Source organism: Ceratotherium simum, chromosome 15 (genome assembly GCF_057802395.1).
Source record: "Ceratotherium simum simum isolate JZ-2026a chromosome 15, ASM5780239v1, whole genome shotgun sequence".
NCBI lineage: Eukaryota > Metazoa > Chordata > Mammalia > Perissodactyla > Rhinocerotidae > Ceratotherium > Ceratotherium simum.
The window spans coordinates 25,750,881-25,772,026 of NC_141914.1; the positions used below are offsets into that span (position 1 = coordinate 25,750,881).

General features: G+C 44.7%; 1 protein-coding gene across 11 annotated transcripts in view; it reads left to right on the plus strand.

Annotated features, from left to right (window-relative positions):
- KALRN (kalirin RhoGEF kinase) overlaps positions 1–21,146 on the plus strand; it is a 633,526-nt gene that overhangs the window by 561,654 nt on the left and 50,726 nt on the right. For 7 of the 11 annotated variants that reach the window (XM_014783031.2, XM_087439715.1, XM_087439716.1 and 4 more), the window contains 9 exons: positions 1,832–1,927; positions 11,099–11,229; positions 15,303–15,369; positions 16,800–16,903; positions 17,087–17,156; positions 17,470–17,556; positions 18,437–18,529; positions 19,594–19,644; positions 20,523–20,600. In XM_014783031.2, the coding sequence (XP_014638517.1) occupies positions 1,832–1,927; positions 11,099–11,229; positions 15,303–15,369; positions 16,800–16,903; positions 17,087–17,156; positions 17,470–17,556; positions 18,437–18,529; positions 19,594–19,644; positions 20,523–20,600 (777 nt within the window). The remainder of the gene's footprint in view (positions 1–1,831; positions 1,928–11,098; positions 11,230–15,302; positions 15,370–16,799; positions 16,904–17,086; positions 17,157–17,469; positions 17,557–18,436; positions 18,530–19,593; positions 19,645–20,522; positions 20,601–21,146) is intronic. The other 4 variants (XM_087439719.1, XM_087439720.1, XM_087439722.1 and 1 more) reach the window with 1 other exon arrangement.

Consider the following 21,146-nt stretch of genomic DNA (forward strand, 5'->3'; position numbering starts at 1 on the left):
ATATTGTTGTACAATTAATTCTCCATGTTTCTTCTAATGTTTGTTCATATGCATGTATGTTTTATTTTTATAATTATAATATGCATATGATGTGTTCAATGTTTTACTTACTATTTCCTAAAATCTTATTAATTTTGCCTTTGTGACTATAATTTTAATAGCTGGGGTGTATTGCACTATTTGATATACTATAATTTGCTCCACCAGCCTGTTCGGTGACATCCCAGGTTGTTTCCAGTTTTTGCTACACTAGATAATACCGCCACAGATCACTTTGTACGTACAGTGTTTGTTCTTTTCACTTCTGTCCTTAGAATAAGTTCCCAGGGGTAGGATTACTAGATCAAAAAGTTGATAACTTTTCCAAAAAGTTGATAACTTTTCCAAGCAGACTTAGGCTGTTTTCCTACATTTTCCAAGAGAGGAAAAAGAGTGTTGTTATATCTCTCTTAATAACATTTATTTGATTTTTTTACCCCATCTCAGAAGCAAAGGCCTAAAGTAACTTTTAGATTATACAACAAGAAGCTTCCTTTTGGGGCCCAGCCCTGTGACCAAGTGGTTAAAGTTCTGTGTGCTCCGCTTCGGCAGCCCCACATTCTCAGGTTTGGATCCCAGGCACGGACCTACACCACTCACCAGCCATGCCGTGGCAGTGTCCCACATATAAAGTAGAGAAAGATTGGCACAGTTGTTAGCTCAGGCCTAATCTTCCTCAAGCAAAAAAAGAGGAAGATTGGCAACGGATGTTAGCTCAGGGCGAATCTTCCTCAGCAAAAACTAAAAGCTTCCTTTTTGAAACTCTTCCCTCTAACTTAAGGGACACACTTGAAGCCAGAGCATGGCCAGGACATTCAGGTTTCTACTCCCACCATCATTAGTGTCGAAAACTGAAGGAGCAAGCAGCCTGGGCCCTGGGCACATGATTGCCCTCTGCTGTGATGTGCCAGGGGTAAAAGCTGGCACACACATGTAGGGTTAACCATTTCTCCCCCAATTTCTTTTCAAGTAGGAGAAGGAAGAAAAAACCTCCATCCTTCAGTGAGCAGGAATCTCCAAACCATTGACCAAACAGCCACATGGACCAGTCCTTATTGCTGGTGCAGGGGAAGCGGGACAGGCCCTTGGCGTCAGCCTGCTTTCACTGTGAACAGCGAGGAGAGTCTCTGGCTGCTCCAGCATGAGACACACAGTCCTGCTAAAGCCCATTATTACATTCTCTAGTGTTCCAGTTTGGGGGCCTTACCAGAAACAGCTGTGTTTGTGGAGGCGTGTGTGCATGGGGGGGTGGAGTGTGTATGGGGAGGGGGTTTCTAGCTTCCTGGCCTGTAAGTGCCAGGTCTTTAGCATTTTTGCTTGACAGCCAGTGGATATCTGTATTTCAGATCTACATCTAAGTAAAGCAAGGACAATTTCTCTTCTTTGGACACACTCAAGGCTAGATTTTTGGACTCCCTTCATACCCCGGAACAGTAATGGGCAGCGCTGTAGTGGCCAAATTCCTGCCTGTCCCCGTCTCCTCATTGCTGTCACTGGGTGCAGCCTCCCGGGAACTCAGTGACCCCTCCCTCCCCTCAGCTCCTTCGGAGACCTGCCTAAGGAGAGCCTAGTGCCATCCATGCTTCGCTGCTGGCCAGAATTCCTGACAAGGGGTCAGGCAGGCTGTCCCACCCCACACCACCCCCATCTCCCTCTGTCATCTCTTCCCTCTAAACAGAGAACTTTGCTTCCCCTTGCCGGCTTTGAGCTTTGGCCTTGCTGTGTTGCTTCCTAATTGCTATTCCTCATTCCTGGCTAATCTGCTTTTCCTTTGCTGCTCAATGTCTTGCAGTCCTCCTCTTTGCTAGCAGCCCGGCAGGCTTCCACCGAAGTACCTACTGCTGCAGACCTTGTCAGTGCAATAGAACAGTTGGTCAAAAGCAAGCTGGTAAGTGGGGGTCCTGGAGGCAGTTCTGCGGGTGTCTCACCTCCAGGCGGCTCCCAGAGCCTGGCATCTGTCTGCCAGGTTCTCCTTTGCACCCATCTTCATTCCTCTTCTAGGATTGCTTCCAGCTAATGATGGTTCCTAAAAACCTGTGCCCCAGGTCCTTTTTGGCTTTGTTTGGGAATGGGCACTGGCAATTAACAGGCCCTTTTGGGATTGTGACGTTGATGAAAGGTGAAAAGTCTCCAAAACAAGGTAGCCTCCCTGTAAGCCAGGTCGACTGGCCTACAGGGAAGTGGCATTTGGACAATGACCGATGTGTATCTGGTTAGCCCTGAAGCTGACTTTGCTGCTGAGACACAGAACATGGATTGGATCTTTGAAAGCACTGGGTAATTTTATTCGGGGACCTCAGATAGTCGCCTAGCTTGCCAAAACTTGCAAAAGTAGATCACTGATTATAATGGGGAATGAGCAAAAGTGCGTGGATACTTCACCCCAACAAATTAAGGGAACTGGTGCGTAACCCATCGTGGGAGGTGGTGGGGAGGACTGAATGTAAGCCACTGGAAACTGGTCTAGCTTGTGACTGTCTCACGGAGCAACCAGACCACTGGAGAGAAGGGTTATGAGTCTGAGCTGGTTCAGGGTTTCAGCCGATGATAATGCTGCTGAAAGAGCTCCTGTTTGGCTAGAGCTGTTCCTCTACTTCCATGCTTTTACATCCGAGTATATCACTACAGGATGACAATGAGTCCTTCGCTCTCGTCCATGTCACTCATTTGGTTTTTCCTGCAACTCTCATTAGAGTAAATGTCTGTGCTTCCCCCAGACTTCTGTTGGACAGTCCTATTAATCAGCGCCATTTAAACCCTTCTCCACTTGGCCCAGGAATTAGACGAAAATGATGGGTGCTCTCTAGGGAAAGCTGCCTGATGATAATTTTGATTACAGTAACTCCCTTTTCAAATATCCCAGCTTACAGACAACCAATGACATTTAACACAAATGACTTTCTTCTTTCCTTCTAAATTTTTCTTCCTAAGTAAAAAATAATTTTTTGCTAGAGTTTTTAGTAACTAGTGTCACACTCTTGAAGGTTGTCTGCTTTCCTTCTCTCTCTCCCTGTCCCACTGGTGGTGACTGAGTGCTCTCATGGACACTACATCTGCTTTTCAAAGCACACCTATCTTCCTACTTCTTACTTGCTCTCCTCTCCTCTCCACACTGACCCAGACACCCTCTTCATTCTCCAAATACCATTTAAATTATTTTTTCCTTAAAAATCATCCTTTTTTTCACCACCTGAGCCTGGGTCCTGACCTCATGCCTGGACTATTGCAGTAGCCATTTGATCTTTCCACACTGTGGTCCACCTCCCAGGCCTTGCTCTCCTGCCAGGTCTTCCACGAGCACTGATGTTGCTTTCCTCTTGCCGCACGGGTAGTGGTCTCCAATGTGGGGGTGTGCCTTCAGGTACACAAGACAGTTTATTGAGGTACAGAAAGAAAATATTAGAATCCATTTATCTCATCATTTTTAAATGGTTTTGTGTATGTTTTATTATGCACATAATGATAATACAATAGCCAGAAATATAATTTATGAATAAGTTACATGTTTTGGGAGTGTATGACCAAAATTGTGTTTACTGGTAGAGGTATATAATCAAAGTTTGGAAATCACTGGCCCATGGAGAAAGTCCACACTTACCCAATATTCTAATGTTTTGTAGCCCATTCTCCAACCTGCCTTTCCAGCATCCACTTATTATTCTGGTTGATGAACTCTGCTCCAACCAGCTTGTTTTCTTCACTGTCCCCAACACACATTTGGCTTTCCTCCCTCCAAGTTTCTGTTCATACCACCCCACTTCTCTGGAATGTTCTCCCTCTTATTTTTGCTTATCTAAAGCATAATAGTCCTTCAAGATCCTACTCAAATCTCATCTCTCTACAAAGGCTTCCCTGACCAGCCCAGGCCAGAGTTCTTCTGGAATCCCACAGCAATTACTATATAAGCCACATACTGCCTGGGACAGCTCTTAGAAGGTCCTGTTGTGTTATTTGTTAAAATATCTTTTCATGGCAGCTTACCTCCTCAACTACATGATTAGTCATTTAGAACATTATTTTTACCTCCTTCACACTTACACTTACATCAGTAAACACTTGTTTCCAAAAGTCTGTATTTTTTTCATATTTTGGATTACCTTTTTCCTACTACTACTGTTCACCTTAGCACCTGTTGGGAGTCTCTGTGGACCTCTAGTTTGTGTGATCAATGGGTCTGGTGTTAAACATGTGAGTGCAGGTATAGAAAAGTCCCATAAGAGCAAATTTCCCAGAGCAGAGGGACTGTAGGATGGCGGTGGAGTTGATCGGCCCCATAACAGGTTCTCAACAAATATCTGTTGAATGAATGGCCTTTCTGTGGTGAGTTTACCATAATAAGGGCTTTTATTTCTTCTTCCACCAGTAACTACTTCTTGAGAACCTTCAGTGAGCCCAGAATTATAGACGTTTCTTTGGCCAAACATATAAAATCAAGCCCATATCATGGAAAGGAATGAGGGAGCAGTGGTTTGGTTTCTCAGAATCTTCTCGCCAAAATTCCATCCTTTGTCTTTTCCACTACTTTCTCTTTCTTCCCATCCCAATACATACCCACCGTGGGGTAGCGATGAAGCAACAGGAGGTGATTGTTTCCTCAGCCATATTTGAGAATACTGAGTTGCATTTTCACCTCCACGACTTGAATTCCTATTCCTCATCAGCTCTTTAGCTTAGAAGAGGGTAAGATCTGTTAAAGTTAGAGGTTTTATTTGACTCTAAGTACAACAGTGTGACAGCTGCCAAGATAGTCATCGTGGTCATAGGTTCAGTTAGTGAAAGTACAATGTACAGATCAAGGGGAGTAATAGCCCCATTGTACTCAAAGCTCTTCAGACCACACCTGTCATGAGTTGTGCATGAGTCACACATCAGGTTCTGAACACAGCATTCTAAAATGTTCTTGAACTCAATGGAAGGGCCCTGGAGGAGGTAACCAGTGCTATGTGGTCCATGTCATTTGAAGGAAAGTTGAAGAAACCAAGGTTAAGTATGAGGAGAAATTAGGGGAGAGGAGACACATGCGAGTTGTCTTCTAATAATTGAGCACCACCATGGGAAAGAAGAGTTGGTCTCACTCTTCGTTGCTCCAGAGGGTAGAACCTAGACCTGTGGGTGGAAGTTATCTTAGTTCAGTATAAGACTAACTGATAAAGTCCTTTCCAATTTATAGAGTTTGGAAATTTTACAGGAGCATCTGGTATACTTGGACTTTTATATCTAGGGCTTGGCTTCTTCCTGCCTTCTTTTTGGTTGCTCAAGACATGGTACCAAATTCTGCACTTAGAATTCATTTGGCCCCCTCGCTTTGCCTGAAAGCCATGAGATCCCTTGTGTCTCTGGGTCCCAAGGCTGCCCTTGGTGTTTTTTGGTTACATGGTCATGACTGCACCAAGGCTTCCGCCCCAAGGAGTTGTGATCTCTGCTGCTTGAGAGCTGCTGTTAGGGAATGAGGGCAGGTGTTCTCCACTCACCTGCGGTGTAGATAAAACCTCGGAAGCCCTCCTAGAACCTCCTTTGGCAAGTCCCTGTAGACAGTAACGGACACTTCTGAGTTCTTGCCTGCGAGCCTTGGTGTTTAACCAGTGCTTTTGTTTACCAAGAGAGGATGCCCACCCACGTCCCTCAAATAGAGCTAACATACTTTTTCTGGGTTTTGTAGTAATGTATTGTCTTTAATTCTGAGCCAGGACTAAGGACTCCTCTTGCTCTCCCTGTGTGATTTTTAATAAAGCTTTTCCTAGACATGTGGACTGGCGGTGGTGGTGGTCGTGAGTGTGTAAGGATTCAGAAGACCTAGGTTTTAGTCCTGCCTCTGCTACTTATTGTATAGCCCTGGGAAAGTTACTTCGTCTACTTGAGCTTCTCTTTTATCTCATTTATCAACAACAATGATTCTATCCACCTGAATCTAGTCTCAGGAGAGGTAGGATGATAATTGAGTAAGGTGTGAATGTGCTTTGTAAACTGATAAGCGGGCATCCTACAAATGTTAGCTCTTAACCACCTCATCTGCATTGTGAAGGGCAGGGAAAAGGAACCATGCCATACTTCATCTTCTGTAGCCACACCCTGGGCACAGGGACACAGTATTTGTCAGCCAGTAGATTGGTGGTTGGGTGAATGTTGCAGGGTAATATCTTAACAACCCATATGATTTGGTTTTATTCCTCAGTTTTGAGAAGCAAGAGCTTCCTGGCCATGTGATAATCTAGTGTGCCTCTAAACAGCTCCAGGATTCTACCACCTGCATGAGATGAAAGACTGAGCCTCTAGAAAGAAAGATCGCTCTCTGAGCTCTTAACCTCAGGTAGCACATCACAGTAGTTCATTGGGCTCAGGATGGCACCAATGGACCCTTGGCTGATAATCCTCTGCCTTTAGGGAAGGGGCTGGCCAGGATTGAGCTCTTGTTCAATCCTGCCTGCCTGGTGGCCTGGCATCCTGAGAATGAGTTCTACTTGCTTCAGCAAGACTTCCCTCCCTCTGATTCTCCTGCTTTGATAGCATCCATCTCCCTAGGCTAGCCTTGTGGGCGACGGAACATGGCTCGGGCCAGGCTGCATTTGTGTGTGTGCTTTGCTCTCCTTTAGGTGAATTGACTTGCTTTGTCAAAGGCAAGGTAGAGTTAGCAGAAGTTCAGAGTCCAGATGGGAGGAAATAATGGCCCCATCATATCCATTGTGGAGGTGTGTGTTTTGGAACTGGGTTCTTCTGGCATCCCTCTGTGGAAAAGATTCTTGAGCTTGTTGAAATAGAAAAGTTTAAATTTTCACCAAATAAAATTTAAGACAAAGTCACAAATCTGAAATGTCATTTGCCTGGAAAATCCAGACTTCAGTTTTTCTACTGTCTAGTTGTCTTCCCCACCCTCACCCTCAATATGCGGGAATGACTAAGATCTAATACTTTTTGTCCAGAGAATATTATACAAATTTTTATAGAAGGGTGGGGCAGCTGAGAGGTTGGTGTGGTAGGTGGTATTGGACCAGCACCCTTACTTGTTGTCTTATCAGATGAGCTTTGACCTCTCACAAAGAGTTCCACAGTATATTCAATGAATTCCTGGAGTCCTACTATGTGCCAGCTCTGAGATCAAGCACAGAACCTTCCTTAATGAGGCTCACAGCCTATGGTTAATGATCAAAATCCTCTCCTGCCTAGACTGTTGTAACCATTTCCTCCCAGATTTTAGTCTGACATCTCTCTATGTGACTGCCAGAGAGACCTTTCTTTTCTTTTCTTACTTTTTTTAGAAAAACTTAATAGCTCTTTTCTGACTAATAAAAGCAATGTATGCTCATTCAAGAAAAATTGGAAAAATGACAAGAGTATAAACACAAATTATATCACTCATAATATCATCATCTACACATATTCAGTGTTGAAATATTGATATATTTTCTTCTAGACCGTTTTTAAAATAATGTAATCACAGAGTATATAAAATTTAACCTTGTTGGCCTTTACTATTATATCAGAGATGTTTTCCCACGTCATGAAAAGCTCTTAGGAACATTAAGGCTGATGCTTCTAAAACTTAAATTAAATCATGTTACTTCCCTGCTTAAAATTCTCCCATCATTGATCCTAGAAGGTAAAGTCTCTACCTAATGCCACACACAAGGCTCCTTATGATCTGATCCCTGCAAACTTCTCCAGGGTTATCTATTTCACGTCCCACCTCTTCTTTCCCTAGTACTCACTCACCCCAACTCACGTAACACACACCAACTCCCACCCTCTTCACACCCTATATCCTACCTATACCAGGCAGCTTTCAGCTTCCCAGGCTGCCCTGTGTAGTTTCACAACTTGATCCTTTATGCACAGTCCTGATCCTGCCTGGAATGTCCTTCCATTGGGGTAGCCAATGAAATCCTTTTCATTTCTCAATACTCAGTTCAAGCGTTACCTCTCCCGTTAAGTCTCTTCCTTCCCTCCACCCCGCTGTAGAGCTGCCTGCTCCTTTTGTCATCCTCCATGGTACCCCTTCTGTCTAGAAGAGCACCTGTTATAGCTTAAATTATGGAGGGCAAGGAGCCATCTCTTATTCATCTTTGTTTCTCCAACACTTTGCAAATATTCAGCATGTAGTAGATACTCGATAAATATTTGCTTTAGTACAAACAAATGATCAATTACAACACTGTGTAATGACTGCTGCTCATGGGATGTGTAAATGGTGCTTATAGGAGCCCAGAGGAAGGGCATTTTATGGGTATGTGATTCAAGGTTCAGCAGACAGGAAATGTGTTCATTTTTAATGTGGAGACAGCCTTCCTCCATACTTAATCTACTTTTTTGAATCCTGTTTGCATTTCTGTTCCCTGACCTTGGACCAACTATAGGAGCACCTATTGTGCAACTTTTGTCGCTCCCTCGTTTGTACACTATTTCCTTGGTCTACTGGGACTGTTGTGGCCTGAACCCTGCAGGGCAGAAGTCCTCCCTGTGGCTGCACAGCCCACCACGCATCAACCAGCCACCACTGTCTGTTTCTCCCTGGGAGCAGCACAGACAATTGCAGGCAACCCCTGGTGGCCCTCGGCTGGAACCCAGTATCCCAACTCTAGCACAGGTAGCCAAGTTCTCAGAGGGAATCACTCTTGAATTATTATAAGTATTTTTAGCCGGATTTTATTTGGGCAGATTACCCAGCATACAGCTTAGCCAAACCCTTTATTTCCCTCTTCTTCCTCTCTCATTGCCTCTGCCCTTCTCAGCTCCATCTCAGAGAGTTCTTCTCTGGAGATAACTTGGGCTTCTTTGCTCATAAGACAAGTCAGGCAGGAGGAGATGGAACATATTTCCGTGTGTGACACTTTGGACTCCTCAGATGTCCTTCCTTCTGTAGAAGAGTTGAGAGTGGACCACACCAAGCTGGATGTTTTGCAGGAGAGCCTTGTAGGCAGAGATGTAAGCCTGTTTCCCAGGCCTTGCAGCCAGCATCCTGCCAGCCAAAAGGCTGCAGAACAAAGGCTGTAATCAGACAATGGGGAAAGGGGTAGGGGATGTAAAAGGCATGTAATCAGATCAATCACCAGCTGGGTCCATCTGCTTGCGGAGTCTGTCTCTGGTGGTGGCACCAAGGGACATGTCACATGTCCTTGGAAAACTTGCCTGTCCGGTGGCTTGTCAAGCCTCAGCACCAGACACTCATTTCCTTAATAACTGGTTATAGATCCTGAATCTATAAATTTAGCTAAACTCTTCTTGACCTTTCTATATTTTTAGCCTATGCTGCTTCTCTGGATGAGAACCTCCATGGTTGACTACTTGTTCTGTAAAATGCCTTCGTGTCAAGTTAAAAGTAATTCTCTCTCTTAAGTTTGAAGACGCTGTCCTCTTATTTCTAGTTTCTAGTAACAAATTCATGTTTGGCTTTTGGCACATTCTGTTGATTTGAGAGTAGAGTAGGGGAAAAGAAGGTTGACATCTCTTCTTAGCTTTAAGTTTTTCAGTTTCAAGTCTTAATATTCTCCACCTGTGCTCATATAGCCACCCAGTGGGCACCTCATTCATTTTTTGTTTCATTTCCCTGGACTGTTTCTACCTCTAGTCGGCCCATGTTGAAATATAGTAGCTAAGAAAGTTCATGACAGATATTCCAAGTGCAGGTGGCTTAAGACCATGCTGAAGCCTTTTGTTCTTGCTACCTTTCTGGACATTTTTTGATCTTTGTGACTTTAACCTTAGGGGTGATGTTTTCAAAGACTACGAAAGTGAAGCCTTTCCTTAGCCACAGTGGCTAATGTAGACAGGCATTTTGTACGGATAGTTTGGATTAGTCTCCCCTGTTTGCTTTGACCTTGCCTACCTTGACCTTGATCTCCAGTCTTACTGTTTATCCACATTGCTTCTGCCATTTGCATAATGAAATGCTAAATGTCACTGTGTGATCTTTCTTCCTGGGTACTTGTAAGAATGTTAAGATGGACCCCATTTTTGAATGTCCTTATTCCATACATGGGAATGTCCCAGTTCCATACATGGGAAAAAACTCATCATTATAGAGCATTTTTAATTTATCAAGGGGTTGTACAACTATTGTCTCTCTCTATTTCTTAGAAATCTGTAGAAAAGAGAGAACTGATGCGAAAATTGAGAAAAACTGAAGCATAGAACAATTTTAGTTGTCTCACTTAAGACCATCTAGTCTCTAGCAAATCTCGGATTAGAATCCTTTACCCCTAGCTTTTTCTTGAGTACAGTATTAATCCCTTTAATTTATTTCTCAATCCTGCAGAACTTTAATTAAAAGAAATGAAAGAGATTAATAAATGAAAGAAAGCCAGTGGTAAATAACCTTAGCAAAGATTTTTTTAGAAAAGGCTAGGGCCGGCCCCGTGGCTTAGTGGTTAAGTGCGTGTGCTCTGCTGCTGGCGGCCCGGGTTCGGATCCCGGGCGCGCACTGACACACCGCTTCTCCGGCCACGCTGAGGCCGTGTCCCACATACAGCAACTAGAAGAATGTGCAGCTATGACATACAACTATCTACTGGGGATTTGGGGGGAAAAAATAAAAAAAAAAAAAAAAAAAAAGAATTGACTCTATAAAACATTTCTATTAAAAAAAAAAAAAAAGAAAAGGCTAAATCTATTGACCTCTTCTTGTCAATATCTCGTCAGCCTCTTCAAAAAAAAACTGTAGCTGATTTAATAAGATTTTACCAAACAGTTCTCCTATTACTACCCTCACCTTACCAGTTGGCATTTGATGGTCCTACAACTCAGTTTCTAACTGCTTGTTTGGTGTAGAATTGCGATGATTAGCTTTACCTCTGGAGCTCTTTCCCAGAGATAAGTCACTTGACGATTTTCATTATGTCTGGGAAATTGGCAGCACAGGACGCCAAGCACATCCTGATTGCCTGAGAAGGCAGCAGCTCTGCCGCAGGAAGATGGGAGTCTCTGGTCTCCTGGTGCTTCACTGAGGTTGGGTGAGAACAGCCTTGGCTACTATGCCAAGTTGGCTGCGGCGAGGCTGGGGGGACATGAGGGCTTCCAGATGGCTTTTCAGTGTATACTTCTCTAAGGTTGTTTGTTCTTCTCTTTTCAGAGTCTAGAAGGAGGCTCATACCGGGGAAGCTTGAAAGACCCTGCAGGCTGCCTGAATGAGGGAATGACCCCGCCCACACCTCCTAGAAATCTGGAAGAAGAACAGAAAGCCAAGGCCCTGAGAGGCAGGATGTAAGTGGCTTTCCCGGATTCCACCGTGGCGTGCGTGTGTGGAGTGGACAATGGGCAAGGGTTGCGGGAAGCTTGGGGAGAATTAGAGAGGGATTCCTCACACTGTGTTTCCATTGATATCATTCATTCTAAGTAAAGGTGACCTGGATCTATACAGTGTAGCATTGATAAACAAGGAGCTACTGTGGCACTGACTTTAAGAATTTTAAGCTGAAATATTTTCTGTGAGATAGCAGCTGTTATTGACAAAGTGTGGTTATAAGCAAGGTCTGTTAGAATAAAATATGCTGATAAAAGGAAAATGACAAAGTTCGGGGAACTATGGACTATTGCTCTGGTCCCATATCAGAGAATCCATGGCAGAAAGTCGGAGGGAGTTTCATCTGAGGAAATGTTTTCCCCAGATGTAGGAAAGTAGTGTTTAGGAAAAGGGAGCTGTTTTACCACCAGACCAGGGCCTATCTCTACTCCTTCTCCAGAGGTTTTAATTTTGCATCCATTGGTGGGCTTAGTTCCAAGAGAACCTCTTCACTTTTTGAATGGTTGGGATAAATACGATTTACATTGCAGTCCATTTCATAAAAACCCATATGTCATGGAAGGTTTGCGTAATCCACCTTGATGTGAAGTCAGTCTTCTATTATTTGAGATGATCAAGAAGATATCAGATGCCATTAATGCAAAACCACAATTCCTCTGAAACTTGAGTTTTTTTGTTTAGGGTTTCACTCTGTGTTGGAAGCAGAGCTACTAATGAGCCTTGGACATAGCTCGATGTGTAAGATGTTGTAAGCACAGCGAGAATTGGGTAGGCAGATGTGAAGGGTCCCTCCCTGTTGCTAATTAGTCCGCCCTTCTTCCTCAAACTCATTGCTCCTTTAGCCTGGTTGTAGACGTGAAGATTAGCAAAAATAAATGAAGCCAGGTCCTTCTGTTGCCTGGAAATAGGCAAAGTGAACGTTTATGACTTTGTTTCCTAGGAAACATCATAGCCAGGGCTTGGCCTCAGAGCAGGGCTGTCACTTCATAGTGGAGATGAGCAAGTGGCCTGTAAGCTCTCTAGTTCCGTATTTACCCCCTCAACTTATGGGTGCTCAGGGGAAGCCCAAGAATGGAATAGAGCTAGAGAAATACCATCCCCAAGGGAAATGTCGCAGGACTTGTACAAAGCTAATTCTCCTTGGCTTCTCAGGCTGTTTTTACATAGATGAGGCCGAGTTGGAGCTGATGTTCCAGTCCTTTGTCAAGCCAAAGCAAAGCTCAGATCAGGGAAGTGAACTTTGAGGTAGCAGATGGTACTTGGCAAAGCCTGTCACTACTCTTGTCACTTAGGTCAAACGGGCCTATGAGCAGTCATTTATGCCGTTGTCCTGCTTCCAGACATGATATTGTCCGATTTTGCTCCAAAGGGCAAAAATTTGCTGCCTCTTTTACCCACTACACTCATCTCAGCTCCCTCTTCTCTGTTGCCCAACTCTCCACCTGCTGAGCTATCCTGAAAATCCAGCTGTTAGATGTCTCATTCCTCTTTCTGTAGATTGTTTTTATCCTGCTGTGATCTATGGCCACGATGACAGAGAGGATACATAGGTGTTTAATGGTAAGCCCTATGTGCGACTAGAGGCTGAGGGGTATAGAGAACTCAGACTCAGTCCAGAAGATGGCAAGACATCAAAGGGTTAAATGAGAGCTCCATGGAGAAAAGGTGAAAACAAATAGTTATGCGTCTAGGAGAAGAAAAAGGCTGAGAATGGACCTAGTTGTCCAAATTTTGGTTGCTCATTCATTCAACAAATATTTGTTGGACACCTGTTATGTACCAAGTGCTTGGGATACATCAGTGAATAACACAAACAACAAGGACAGAAGTCAAGTCTGTGCTCTCGTGGCAAGTTGACATTCTAATGGGAGAAATCATATAATAAACAAAATAAAAAATAAATTATGTGGTATGTTAGAAGCTGGAAAAAGAAAAAGTAGTAAGGGAGATCAGGAGTAGGTGTGAGGCCTTGTTCCAGTTTTAAATGGTTCTGACATTTGCACAAACACCAGCGGGAGGTAAGGAATTAGCCATGGAGGAAAACTGTTCAGTGGCAGAAGGAACAGCCAGTGCAAAGGCTCTAAGGGATTTTCTGTGGAAGACCCGCCACTCCCTACGGTTATGAAAGATAAAGATTAGACTGGGGTCTGATCTGTAGCTGGAAGAAGTTTAGTTGGACCAAAGAATAACATTTACCTTGTGAATAAGCTTTACTAATAAGAAGTGAACATGAAAAAAAAAAAATTGCTTTGTCATCAATTCAATTTATTTGGCAATTAACCGTGCACTGCCTTGTGATGCATGTAATTTAAATCTTTTATGTATCTTTTCAGAACGTCTTTTAATGTGTCATTATCTCCCCAAGTATTTTATCAGCCTTTCAAGGGAAGAGACGCCAGGTCTGCTAGCAGCACCTAGTCCGGTTCCCTTTCCTAGAGGCTGGAAAGCCCAAGATAGCCCTCAATCTGTCAGCAGATAGCTTGGGATAAAAATATCGCCTGGAGACAGAGAGCTGAACTCCATCTCCAGAGGGCCCTTCCAACCCCAAATTCCCACTCCAACTTTGCTGTGGGTTTTCTTCTACCACTTTCTTCCAAGCACTAATTGGGCCATGCTGAAGATAAATTTAAATGCTTGTATTTGGCCTTGGCAGTTCCTTCCTGGGGCCTCCAATTCGCAATTGTGTGTATTAGAGAGAGGGAGCTGGTCGAAATTGCTGAACATGCTGATAAAGAAGCGTGTGTTCCTTTTGCTTCCTCCCCATCACCCTGAGGCCCCAGACCCGGGGAGTTGGTGGCTTCTCTGTGCTGTGTAGATCAAGAATTCCAGATGAATTGCTTCCTGGGTTCAGAACGATTACAACACTTGGGCTGGGGCCCCTCTTTGACAGTTTAGAACTTAATCCTTTCTGCCACTTGGGCCAAAAATGCAGTTGTGTGGCTCCAGGCAAAACTCTTTCAAATTTAGGTAATACAAATCAGACTCCAGTAAGCTGCACGGCACCTAGCCTGGCCGTGTGCACAGCATTTTAAGTCCAGCCTTTTACTGTCTGGAGAGAAAGAAAGAGAAGTGCTTGGGTTTGATGCCTCAGGGACTCCAGAGAGCCAGTCTGAGTAGTTGGCCAGGCAGCGGACGACAGTAAAAGAGCAGAGTCTTGGACTCCTGTGAAACTGGGTTCACATCCCAGCTCTGCTACTCACTTGGTCATCTTAGGCAATACCGCCTCAGTATTTTCATCTATATAAAGTAGGTTTTGTAGTACCTACCTTGTTAGAAGCATGAGAAAACCCAGAGGAAGCAACTGGCACAAAGTAAAAGCTCTGAGAGGAAGAAATCATTAACAAGAAAGAAACGAAGAAAGCAAATGTCCTTGAAGTTGTTAAATCCTGCCTCTGGTGGGGGTGGGGAGGTTGCTGCATTCCAGGTTGTGATTATGGAATGTCTGCAGTCAATCCTGCTGGCCTTGACTGGGGATTTTGCAGGCTAGTTACCACGGATACCCATCTGAATAATTGTGGCTTCTGTATCTCAAAAGCTTCACTTGATGTCAGTGTCTCTGAGGCCTCAAAGGTTGCTTACCAAACAAATGTCTTTTTCTTGTTAAGCGAAGAATGGAGCTGAAATGAAGGAATAAAAGTCTCACATTGATCCCTTGGCCTCAAAGCTTTCGTAACTCAGTTTGCCAGAGTGGTTGTCATTCCTTCTGCCCTGTGTCTACACAACTGTTCAGTTATAGGTGAGGGAGGAAGAAGCAGCAGAAATAGAAAGAAGAATGCTGGGTTGTGAGTGTTGTTCTTTATCTAACTATTGTGTGCTGTCTGGGAAAGCCCTCTAGGCCTCAATGCCCTCAGCTCTTCAGTGGGGCCTCTTGTAGAAAAAGCACCAGTAAGCACCTTCCTGAGAGGTACCAAGCGTGGGGTTTTGGGTGGGCTTGTCATAAAGATGCCGAAGCAACCTTCCTGTGAACTTAAGTGTGAAGATTTCTTGCTTTACAATGAAGAGGAGCCCTCATTGTTCTTAATCTCCTGCTCAGGTTTGTCCTGAATGAGCTGGTACAGACAGAGAAAGACTATGTCAAGGATCTGGGGATTGTGGTGGAGGTGAGTAAATGGCTCAGGCTGGGACTGTGTCACCCAACCAAGGGCATATTGGACCCTACCTGGGCCGAGGTGTTTTCACTTGAGGGTATGTATTTTACTCTGTCTGGGTATTTGCAGAAATGAAACTAACAATGGTAATAGATCAAACAGAATATGTAACTAATTTTTTTTCTTTTTCCCTTGAAGTATTTTAAGAGGTTTAGAGGGAGGTGGGGCCCTGAATGTTGCAGCATTTGGAGGAGGCTCCTGGTTAGAGCTGAGTCCATTTCACCTTGTTTTAGGTGACCAAATTGTTATCTTAGGAGGTTTTCTTTGATATTTAACCTCATGACATATATTCTTCAGAGCTATGACCCACCGTGGGCACTAAGCAGGTAACTCTTAGTGAAACCTTGGGGTCTATATGTTTCCGTAGATTTTAGGGAGAACTTATGGCTACCAAAAAGACAGACAAAAAAAACCACCAATAAGGCAACAGTGACAGGTCCACAGTTAAGAGTCAACTTGGTCTTAAAACAGCTCTCTCTCCATAGAGCTTTACTTTAGGGAGATTTAGCACTTGGATGAGAAAATCTAAGAAAGTAAATGGATAATTTAGATGGCTTAGAGCTGTGTTGTTAATCACCTTAAACAAAGAATGTGAAGGCGAAAATTTGAGTGCCTGATCTCTAAATCACCTGATGTTTCCTTACATTTGCCCTAAAGTTCCCCATCCTGTGAAACCTACTGATTTAGGAGTTTGTTTTTGGTTATCCTGAACCTTGTATAAACAGACTAGCCTGGCATATAGAGAACTGAATTCTAACTTATGGAAAGTTAATTCTCTTCTCCAAGGGGGAATATGGGCAGGAAGGGGTACTGTGCCTCCATATGCAGCACAGCCTAGAAGTAGAGGTCTTAGGCATCTAGAGACTGAGGTCCAGGGAAGTCAGACATCAGTGGTGTGACTGTAAGACAAATCACATAACTCCCTGGTGCCTTGGCTTCCTCATCTGTCAGATGCGGATAGATGCTGCCTGTGCAACCTCAAAACTTGATTTTAAAGCTGAAATGAGACTATATATGATAGCATTTTACAGAGTCTAAAGTATTAACTTATTAAGACTTATTTCTAGGCCAGGTGTGTCTAGTTCTAAGCCTTAACGACCATAATTAACTTGGATTGGGAGAAGGGAAAGGGACAAATGATTGTCTTCTTTCTTTGTTCCGCTTTCTTAAGGGGGCTGGAGACCAAGGGATCCAGAACTTCATAAAAGTTTTGTCTATCATTCTGCACAAAGGGAAGGTCCTGGTTGAATAGTGAGAAACCACAGAAGCCCTTGCCCTGAAACTCACGCAGCGATGGGTGGTTACCCGGGACTGCAGTGTGGGGCTCGGCCCAGAAAGCTTTCCTGTGAAAATGCTCTACTCACCATTTCTCCACTCTGCAGGGCTTCATGAAGAGAATAGAAGAAAAGGGTGTCCCTGAGGACATGCGAGGAAAGGATAAAATAGTGTTTGGAAATATTCACCAGATCTATGACTGGCATAAGGAGTAAGTGCTACATTGTCCTGAGGGTTGGGGTGTCCTGGGAATCCAGGACTCTCCCGTCCTCCCCCTGCATCTGACCTTAGGGGTAGGGTTTGGGGAGAGTCTTCTGTCATTTATCTCAGCACTGAGAAATAATACAGTCCTGAAGAATGTGGCTTCTTTCTCTTATCCCTTCCATCCTTTTAGCTTTTTCCTGGCTGAACTGGAAAAATGTATCCAGGAGCAAGACAGATTGGCACAGCTCTTTATTAAACATGTGAGTGTTTCCCTTTGCCCCCAGCCCCCTACCCTCAACCAGGCTTATTTACATTCATTTTAAAATTCCTTCTCTCTTCTGCTCTTCCTTCTCATCCCTCTCTGAGTTGTCGGTTTCTTTAACCTTCTTGGCAGTCTGGAAGACCTCTTGCCTACTGCACTTACTCTTCTATCCTTGACATTTCACTGCCCTGGTGGGTCCCCAAAGAGTAGACTGTCTCTTTGTCCTTCTGTCTGTGTGTAGACCAGCACAGCCCTCTGGGACTGAGCGTGAGGCACGAGGTGCCTGAGTGCCCGTCCCTCTGCCTTTGCAGGAGCGGAAGCTGCACATCTACGTGTGGTACTGCCAGAATAAGCCGCGCTCAGAGTACATCGTCGCCGAGTACGACGCCTACTTTGAAGTACGCTGCTCAGGCTTTGCTGAACCAGGGCCAGGGGGGAGAAACTCAGGCCAAGACCACCACATCAGAAGCCCCAGCCGTCATCCATCCATAGGTGGCCGCACACAGCACTGTTGACCCCCTCAGGACAGGGAGAGCTACCTCAACAGAGCGTTAGCTTCTGAGCTGTGTTCTCATGAGCCGCTTTGCTTGAGGGAGCTGAGGCAGCCCAGTGTGCGGCTGCTTTGAGAAACCCCCATGTGCAGAATGACTCTGTAACATACAGACTGTTGCAGAAGTTCTAGTCCTCCTTGTGTGACCCCAGAGCAGACTGTGTCCACACTCTTCCTCACCAGTCCCTGGAGGCTGCCTGCTGAGACCCTCCTCCTCCTCGAGGTGCTCACAGTTACCTCCTAGTCTCTGCTGCTGTTCCCAGAGTTCTGTCAAGCATCTCAAAGTGTTTGTTTTGCCCCACCCTGGAAGTGTTTATTTTGCTGGAGGAGAGGCAACACCATCGTTTGGAAAGAGCCCTCAACTCAGGGTTTGCAGATCTGAGTTGAGGGCCCAGCCCTGTGGCTTGTGTCCTAGGAGAAGCCCTTCATTCCTGACTTGGCCCTGGAGTGGTAGAGAGAACAGAATACCCATTCCAGCTTGTCCCCCAGGACTGGGATGAGGACACAGGGTATGAAAGTGCTTGACATGTAAGAAGGTGATGGGGAAGTGTGTTACATGTTGTTAATAACAAATTAGCAGTTGTGTAGACAATTCTACCTCGTATGGTTTGAAGATTCTAAAACTTTATTGGCAAACACCAAGACTTGCCTTCTTTGTCTGAACCCTGATCTTGAGCACCCCAATTCTTTGGTTCCTTTTTTTCTAACACAGCTCCCTTGTGTTCCAGGAGGTGAAACAGGAGATAAATCAAAGGCTGACACTCAGCGACTTCCTTATCAAGCCCATTCAGAGAATAACAAAATATCAACTGCTCCTCAAGGTAAGAGAGCTGTGAGCCTGGGTCAGGGCCGGAGAAGGGTCTTCTGAGGCTCTGAGTTAGGGAGCAGGTGAGCTTGAGGTTCTGTCTCCACCACACTTTTCCTGTGAGCGAGTGGGAGGAACATGTGGGCTTTCATCTTGGCTGTTGGTTACTGGTGTCAGCTTTGCCTCCAAATAAATTACATGCCTGTTGTTCCTGCCTTTAAGGTTGGTTGGTGGGCCGGCCCCGTGGCTTAGCGGTTAAGTGCGCGCGCTCCGCTGCTGGCGGCCCGGGTTCGGATCCCGGGCGCGCACCGACGCACCACTTCTCCAGCCATGCTGAGGCCGCGTCCATACAGCAACTAGAAGGATGTGCAGCTATGACATACAACTATCTACTGGGGCTTTGGGGGAAAAAAAAAGAGGAGGATTGGCAATAGATGTTAACTCAGGGCCGGTCTTCCTCAGCAAAAAGAGGAGGATTAGCATGGATGTTAGCTCAGGGCTGATCTTCCTCACAAAAAAAAAAAAAGGTTGGTTGGTAATTCATTTTCTTTTCTCCAATTCACTGTCTTACTTTGTCATCATCACTGACTTGGTACCTTTAAAAAATAAAAATAATAAGAGCATAAAATCAGAGTGGAATACAAGGAGAAAGAAAAAGCAAGGCCCTAGACACCTTAGATGAGTAATACCTAAAATTTAATCATATTTTACTTTTGAAAATGGTGTAATTTGATTTGTCTTACAGAGACATGAGGTAAATGGAAGAGAGATTTACCTTCCTTTGTCCCCTCCTTTCTTGTCATAACCCCCGTCTCTTCCCTGCTCACACACTTACTCTCTCCTCTTCTTCCCTCCCTCCCTCCCTTTTCCCATAGCTTTGAATCTTTGAATATTCTGGGGTTTTCTCTATGTTATGTCCAATGTGACTCATAACTTCATATCTCAGCTACTAGACACCACTGCCCTCTCTCTTGGGGAGGAAAGTCTTCTGAGTGTTATCACAGTTTTTATGATGCTTAAGTTTTTTATAGCACTGTTTTCCTAACTATTTCACCCTTCCCTGCTTCCTCCACTTGCTAGGACTTCCTGAGATACAGCGAGAAGGCTGGTTTGGAGTGTTCAGATATTGAGGTGAGTTTTCTGCGTGTAATGCTGACTCTTCTTAGGGACGATATTGGATGTCTGTCTCTAAAGGGGAAAGGTTGTCTCTGGACAAGCGAGGGTCCAGGCTGACTCCTCTCAGACAGTAATAGCCCCTTGCAAACAGCTGCTCAGCAGGATGAGGAATGGCCAATATCAATGAACACACTGAGTGTTTTTCTAGAACTCGAGAATTCTGTCCTAGGCTAGACCAGAGCTTAGCCCTGCTGGTGTTCTTCTTGTGGCTTCCAGTGACATGTGGTGGAAAGGGTGGTATTTGAGCCCTCTAACATCCTTCAGAGTTTGGATGTTTCAACGTGCAATTTTATCCGTGAATCCAGACACTGTTTGAGTCTAACATGTAAAGTATTTCATTGTCACTCCCCCACTCGCCCCAAGGATTACTCCCTAAGTGAAGTCCTTTGAGACAACGTCACCATGGGGATTATTTTAAGCCAGGGAGGTTACAAACTATTCTGGCAGGTTGTTTTAGGTTAAAACCTCTAGTGTCCCACAAGCCATGCTAAGCTGTTGCTTGGGCAGCCAGGAAACAACAAAGAGAAGACAAAAAAATACAAGAAAGAAAGGGAATTGATAAACAAAAGTGGGAAGGTAGGTGAAGGATGGGCTGGGTAGTATTCTCCCCACATGTGGTCACTGATTCACGTGGAGCCCCTGCCCTTGATGACCAACACCCCCCAACCTAGAACAGAAAATCGCACACTCCTGAGAGTGGGCAGCAGGGACCAGGGTTCTTTCCTAGAATGAAGGAGCTGCCAGGAGGTGCCTGTCTTCCAGCACAGAATTGCCCTGAGCTTCCTGCCTGAGTGCTATTCCCCGTGCTGAGCTGCTATTGTTCTTTCCCACAGAAAGCAGTGGAGTTAATGTGCCTTGTTCCAAAACACTGCAATGACATGATGAATCTGGGACGCCTGCAGGGCTTTGAGGTGAGCCCTTAAATGCTTCTAAGCCCTCTCTCTTCTGGGCAGCAGGAGCCCAGGCTGGGAGGCGGCTTCCCTTTGAAGCTCTGTGCCTGCCTCCTCTGCCTCCTTCACTCGCCATCTACGCCTTTATGCCTGGGCCCCCATGGTTCACAGGCCTAGAAGATGCATCTATTTAGGACATGCAGTGATAGGGCGGTCATAGGAAGTTACAGAGCAGTCAACCAGGCTGGAGTCACAATTCCAAAGGGGTTGGAAAGACCCAAAATTCTTTAGGACTGTGGACCCAGCAATGACTTCTTCCCTTTTCTTTCTTTCTTGAGAAATGCTGGGAATGTGAAGGAGAGCCGGACGATGTGATGGAAGTAGAACCAGAGGGAAAATGGAACACTTTTTTTTTTTTTTTTTGAGATGGTGGTTCCAATAAACAGGTCTATATAGCGGCTGGCTTTTTAGTTAAATGAACATTTAAAGCTCTAAGACATCAGAGTGCACATCTCTGTTCTTTGAAGAGGATAATCAAGTCTTAGGAGAAACAGCTGGATGGCCCCA